This window comes from Mus caroli, chromosome 3 (genome assembly GCF_900094665.2).
Source record: "Mus caroli chromosome 3, CAROLI_EIJ_v1.1, whole genome shotgun sequence".
NCBI lineage: Eukaryota > Metazoa > Chordata > Mammalia > Rodentia > Muridae > Mus > Mus caroli.
The window spans coordinates 92,204,775-92,211,887 of record NC_034572.1 but is presented as its reverse complement, the minus strand read 5'-3'; the positions used below and the strand labels follow the sequence as shown (position 1 = coordinate 92,211,887).

Sequence of the window (7,113 nt, the reverse complement as noted above, 5' to 3'; positions counted from 1 at the left end):
GGCTTCCATGCCTTTGTACTAAAAATGAAGAGACTGGTCAATGCTACTCAGGGGGTCTCTGCACTCCATGTAACACTCATGCATCCACTCCATTATTGAAACACAGTCTTGTGTAACCCTAGCTGATCTTGAACTATGTAGATGAAGATGATCTTAAAAATCTGGGATCCTCATGACTTCATTCCCAAGTACTGGGAATACTGTCACCTGTTAGTTATGTTGTTAACTATTCTATGCCAAAAGAAACATTGTGTTCTTCATTCCTCCCCCTCTCCATGACAGAGGCTCCTGCTAGAGGCAGTGGTCAGCTCACAGATCCCAGGCACCCCACATCCTGGAAAGTGTGTTGGTACTGTATAGGAGACTGCTCTATTTGATTCATCCCAATCTGATGTAAGCCAGTTCCCAGCTCTTGGGCTGTGAGGCTCGACTGATGCTTGGCTGAGGGAGACAATTCACTCCCTTTCCTTCCACGATTGTGGGAAGTATCCGGTTCTGCTGATCTACAGCAGTGCACACAAGAGCAATGCTGCAAGGCTTCCAGATGCAAGGGCAGGAAATCAACAGACCAGTGATCTTCAGCCTACATCCACGGAAGGAAGTGTCCTCCAAGCAAGATTCAGCACCACAAAAGTCTGCAAGAAGCAACTCCAGCTCTGAGAACCGCCCGTGGGGCATCCCTCTGAGGTTCTTATGATCTTCACACACCAATTAAAAAAAACCCACGTGGAGGCCGACATGTCTTATGTACAATTATAAAACTTGAGGACTGATGTGTGCTAATGAACTGTGAAGTCCTGACTCTTTCTTAACCAAAGCATCTCCCAAGATTTGAAATCAAGTCATTTCAGGAGAAAAACCAAACTGTTAGTTTTTTTAATTATGCACTCTCGATCTAGAAGTGTCTATAAAACACCAGGAAGTGAAAATAAGCTAGATGGTTTGGTTGCTGTGTTACTGCTGGCATCGTACTGTGCCAACCCCAGGGACTCGTGTGCATACTCTCAATGATTGCCTCTATAAATTAATGTACCTGTTAGCAAATCTATACCCCGATATTACCATATAATCCTATTGTATATTATATCCTACACAAGCCCACACAAACTAGCAGTGCCCGAGCAAATGAACCAGTAAGTGTTTCTATCCCAATTCTTGCCCCAGCACACATTCCCCACTTCTGTGGGGGGCACCTGGTCCCAAGCAGCTGTCTGTTGGTCAATCCTACAGTCAGGGTGTAGAGGAATGACTCTGTATTATGGCATTTCTGAATGGATGAAAACTTTCCCCTCTGAAGCATTACTTTGTGATCAAACTAGAAAAGAAAATGGAAGAACCCCATACTGGGCTTAAGATTCAGGATGAGGAAGATTTAAGTTTCTCTCACCAACTGTGACATCACGAGGTGATCACTGTGGAACCAGGGCCCCAGCGATAGGGAAGGGCAGAGTACGCTATCACTGAGTTTTGACATGGAACCTTTTTTATTTTGTGATAAAAATGTTTTCATATAAATTTCATCTTAATCTACTTTTAGAATGAAACTTTAAAAAGTAAAAACAGTGTGCATATTCCTTCCTATATTTAGTCAGGAACACGAAGTCATTTTCTGGTTACTGAGTTTCTCATACAAACAGATATAATGTCACTTTTCAGGGAAATATACACGAGGAAGTTGCCATAGTACCAAAACAGTTAAGGGTGGGGGCCTCAGGACATAGACATGTGTCCTTCCAAACAGTCCTCGTACATTCAACTCGCTGGTTAAAGTCTGGGTCCTGAAATCACACGTGAACAGTGAACACCTTTGGTTCTTTTCTATGCAAGACTTCAAGTGGCCAAGTTTAACAAAATGATATAACCAACTCGTGCTGACAGCTTTCTCGAAAATCTTTAACTCAGTCTTTCTTTCCTTCAATCCCCCCACCATTGCATAAGTCAGAAAATTATGCTTAAAACAAAAAAGAACAAATTAAAAAAATATCCTTAAAGGCAGGTAAAAGTCAAAGGAAGATTTCATAGGAATAAAAAAAAAAAAAAAAAAGCCCAAAACAGGGCTCTGTGTATGGAATAAAGGATGTGCCTCATACAACCTGGACCTCTGATTCAGATCCCAGAGTAAGGGACTGCCCGTCCCCCTTCCCTTTCCTGGACACAACACAGGTCAAGAATTCTAACACCTAAGGGACTGATCAGATAGATGTATGACTGGCAGTGTTGTCTTCTTCATCTCTGTAGTCTGTTGTCTGTCACGGCAGTTTTCACATTCCTCCTCCTAATCCCAAAGGATCCTCTTTGAGGGATTCTTGAAGGAGAAACAGCAAGTTTGTTCTTCTCTGTGTCTGGGGTAGGACCAGTGACCACAGACCCAGTGGCTGGATTCTTGGTTATTGTTCGCAGGCAGTGGCACTAGAGCTTTAGGGCAGAGAGGTCCACACACAGGTTCTCTTTATCTGGAACTAGCTGACGGGTGCGTGGGGAGACAGTCACCATTTAGGGCAATAAAATGTCTCTATTTCATGAAAGGGGCTGGTAAGATGATGTCACTACATGAGAATAAAGTCAAATGATCAAACTTAATCTGCCATAGACCAGGACAGAACAAATTATTTTTGTTGATTCAGTGAACTTGAATGGGACTAAAATCCTCACTTGTTCATAGACTTCTATGTAACAGATACACAGACTTACTAAGTTCACAAACTGATGAATGAGGGGAGGGGCACTTATTTTAACTATCACAGGAATAAAGACTATTATTAAAACAACAACAACAAAACCCATAAAACAAATAAACACCCCCAGGTGGTCCCCCTAATAATATACACAAATGCTCCAGCAGAACTCATTTTCCTGTGTCCTGGGTGCCATGGCACCAGGAAGCAGTGACTGATGACATGGCCATAGGGCCAATTATTAGCCCTGTGACTGAGGAGAAAACTATCACCCTAGATTACCACAGACAAAAACGTTTCTGCTCTTGAGAGTCTGAGAAGTCACTGAGACCACACTGCAGGAAGCAGGTTTGGATGAGGTACAATCTTAATCTGAACACAAGGACAATGGGGAGCCGTCATCATCTGAAGGGGACTCTAGGGAAGGAAGAGAATGCAGCATCGACTAGCAAAGGCTGCCTCGTGAGCTCAGGAGACTGTCCGTTCTCCACATCTGGAACCCAAATACAGATTCTACGTCTTCACTGAGAACCTACTGTGTGTGCGCCAATCACTCAGATCACAGGCTGTGGAGAGAAACTGGCTTCTGATCTGAAAGGAAAGTGGTCCTAAGGAAGTTGGCAGTCACTGGGTCCCCTGTGCCCCAGGCAAGTTCTGTCCTAAATGGCAAGGGCAAATGGAGAGGCATTTTCTTCTGCGGGCATTGATGAGGAGCAGTGCAGCAGCCAAGAGTACCTTCATCTGCTGGATCAATGAGTCCTAAGATAGGGTGGTAAATGTGCTTCACAGTGGCAGTCAATGAAGGGCCTGGGGGGTGGGGGGCGACTGCTTCTTGAGCAAGTTAGCTTATTTCTTGGACATTCCAACATTCACCCACTTTTCCTACTTTACAACAAAATGAGAGGAATATCACAGTACCTAAGCCTCCTAGAGTTCAATTTTATACTGCCTAGGCCAACTGACAGAAGAACAACTCATATCCTCCCCCTGATGAGTGTATATGGGGCCCCACGTGCAGGGAGAGAAACTAAGGTGCAGGTTCAGAAGGAGGCTTCTAGTCCCCAAGTATTTTGCTTCCTCTTTCCTTCTAGGAATAAGACCTGAAGACTAGTGTGTGCATTTTCCATAGAAGCATACTTCAGAGGCCAGGGCTGAGACCCATGGCCAGAGTAAACCCTGTGAGGCTCCTTGGGTGCCGGGAATGTGGGAACCGGAGGCTGAAGTTGGTTTCCAGGTCAGGAATGATTAAGAGCACAGAAGTCTCACTTATGACACACTGACGGGGATCAACCACAGACGGGCGCAGAGAGGAAAGCACCGAGTGACATCAAGGCCACTTCCAGGGCTGAGAAGACTGGACACGTCAGCCTGGACAGAGTCCCAGGGCACAATTCTCAGTCAGAAGCCCCGGGGCTTAAAACGTTACTCAGGCTGCGAGAATGTCTGGGCGATAAAAGGCATCCATGGTATTCTCCAAATTAAAAGAGAGTAAGGGGTCTCAAGGCTTGTCACTCATCTTGCATCTCCATGAACTTGCAGGATGGGTGAAGGTCAGTAGAGCTGAGTCCTCCCCTAAAACTTCACAGAGAGTCAGGGAAGATGGAGATAAGGCTTCTCATGCTTGTCTCAAGTTTGGAGCCTCTCTCTCCTGCCTCCGGAAGCTGCTTACAGACGTTTCTGCATTTCTCTCTGGATAACCTTCACTCGCCCCTCAGCAGTATGTGTGATAGGCACTTCCATCTCTATGACTGAGGCAGACTCTTCATGCATAAACCTGCATGTTGCTGTGTGGTGGCTCGGACATGTGTGTTCCGGGTCCCCGCTGACCGCCTCCACCACCTCCAGGAGTTGGGCTGGTGGTCACATCTGACCAGTCAGATGCAGAGTGTGGTGAAGAGCTTGACCATTGGTCAGGAGACTCTGGGGATGGTGTCAGGTATGGGTGCTCACCCTGGAGGTGACCACCATGACTGGGGGTTCGCTCAGCAGCATTTGAGGAGGCGTAACTGTGTTGGGAAGGAGGTGTGGGGTACTTGCCCACAGAGGCTGGGAAAGGATGATAGGTTGGCAAAATGGTCTGAGCTACCTGCCCCTCCTGCTGGGGCATCATGGTAGGTGGGAAAGCCACACTGGGCAAACGGGCCATCTCTGGGATCTGGTACATAGAGGGCAAGGGGCCTGCAACAGCTGGAGGGCAACTGGATTGCGTCTGGGGAGCTCCGGCTGCCTGGGCAATGCTGCCTTTTGGGATAAGCTGGAAAGTCACGATGGGAGGCAAGGGCTCCCGCTGGGTGGACATGTGCTTCCCTTCCGGAGGTCTGCTCTGGGGAGCTGCTATGCCAGGGTGGGCTCCCTCTGCGGGAGCCAGGACCATGCCAAACATTTCATTGTACTGGGTCTCATTCATCTCCACACGGTTCATCCAGTCTGCTGGGACAGGAACTGGATGTAACCTGCCCAAGCTTCCTGCACTGCTACTACCTGGGGGAACGATGTGGTGGTGGGATAGCAGCTGGCTGACTGAGGGAAGCACGGTGCTGGCTCCAGGAGCCAAAGGCTGCATGTCATGAAGGTTAGAGAAAGACAGTGCATGCTGTGTATGCACTGGGGCAGCCGGGGCGGCAGCAGCCAGCAGAGGGGTGGGCGAGGCCTGTAAGATTCCAGGGGATGTGATCATGGGAGAGGATGTGGCATCAGAGACATATGTGTGAGGAGACTCGAGCGAATCGACGGGGGATAGAGTCACTGAGCTCTCGGACAGCTGGACCTTCTCGTTCAGACACTTCTTCCTCCTGCTGCCCTTGGCATCCTTGGCCTCCTTGGCAAGGTTTGGCAGGCTCGTGGGCATGGTGCTCTTGGTGTTGGGCCGCCTAGCCTTCTTACCCATTGGGGTGTGCTTCAGACTGAGGAAAGACCTGTTGGGCCCACAGAGGACAGGTGAGAGAGCAGAAGTCAAGACCGTCCCCGGAGGGCTAGGAGTCACGTTATACTCGTCCAGGAGGCGAACGATGTCATGGTGCATGCGGTCCCGAGCCACATCCCGGGGAAGGCGGTCCATGTGATCAGTGATGTCCCGGTTGGCAAAATGGTCTAACAGGATTTTGGCCGCTTCATAACTTCCCTCTCGGGCAGCAAGAAACAAAGGTGTCTCTTCCTGAAGAAAGACCGTAGAATACATTTTAATACCCAGAGAACACAGGATTGTTCCTAACCTTTACTCTTTTACAACCTTTTTAGTGCTTTTCCTAAGTGCTTCCTCTATAAAATACCACGGACAGACAGCATCATTTCCTACTTATTGTGTATCTTTGACTTCCATAGCAATCTCCTCTCTCCCAAAGAACCCAGTCTGCTCCCAGGACCATCAGCTTTTTAGACAGCCTCAGAGCCAAAGCCTCACTGAAGAGAGATGGGCTTGTCAACACGAAGTGCCAAGGGGAAACTGGGCTACCAATAAGAAAGAGGAGGGAAGCCAAAGTGTACAAAGGATTCAGAACACGAGAAGGCGGGGACGTGGGGTGGGGGTGGGGCTTGAGGAAAAGAAGGAAAACAGTAAGTGCAAGAGGGATAAAGGAGGGGTAAGGAGAGGAGGGGAGCCACAACAGGAGCGGAGCCACGACAGGCAGCTCAAACACAAGTGTACCTCGGTATCCAAGAACAGAGAAAAAAACTACTGCACAGAGAGAAGGGAGAGAAAGTGAGAGAGGGTGGTGAGCACCTCCCAGAGAAGACAGACTGCTGAAAGAGAAAGGCAGGGAGGGGTACGCCAAGTGATTCCCAGGACAGTGCAGTGAGCACCAGACAACCAGGGGCTGCCTCCCAACAAGCCCTGCATCCTCCCTCCCTCAGGCTCTCTGCACAAGCTTTCCCAGGTGTCCTCCTAAGTGAGAGAGACACTGCTGTGAGAATACTCAGGCTCTGAGCTAAGAGCTGTACCTTATTGTCCTGCATATCTCGGTTGGCCCCATTCTTCAACAGCAAAAGAGTCGCCTCCACATTATTGACGGCAGCTGCCCAGTGGAGGGCAGATTTTCCTGCAGGGGAAACATTTTGTAAGTAAGACACTAAGGAAAGTGCTGTGCTGGTGTTTTTGTTTTTTCAAGAAACCTTGAACCCGGAGAGCAGCAGGAAGTCAGGGGCCAAGGGAGACCACAGGAAAGCACACTTGTATTTTCCTTTCCTTGTGTCTCAGAATATTTCAGCACAGGCTGGGAGCCTCTAGCTACCAGGATCCCTGGTGTGGGACATCCATGCCCTCCACATGCCCAAGCTTCACAAACTGAAGATAGCAAACATGTTACTACACACCAAGTACATATTTAGGATGTCTCATAACCCACAGTGAATCCACTCCCGCAGTAAGAATGGCTATGACTAGGAACCCACAGGCAAACTTTCCAAGAACATTCTTTGAGGTCCAAGAACCCTCTTACTGAAA

At 48.3% G+C, this 7,113-nt stretch overlaps 1 protein-coding gene across 2 annotated transcripts in view; it reads right to left on the bottom strand.

The window, feature by feature from the left end:
- Positions 1-1,012: 1,012 nt before the first annotated feature.
- Notch2 (notch receptor 2) overlaps positions 1,013-7,113 on the bottom strand; it is a 170,818-nt gene continuing 164,717 nt past the window's right edge. For both annotated transcript variants that reach the window (XM_029475637.1, XM_021157432.2), the window contains exons 33-34: positions 6,612-6,709; positions 1,013-5,829 (exon numbers count right to left, since the gene is read on the bottom strand). In XM_029475637.1, coding sequence (XP_029331497.1) covers positions 4,438-5,829; positions 6,612-6,709 — 1,490 coding nt within the window. In that variant the 3' untranslated portion in view covers positions 1,013-4,437. The remainder of the gene's footprint in view (positions 5,830-6,611; positions 6,710-7,113) is intronic.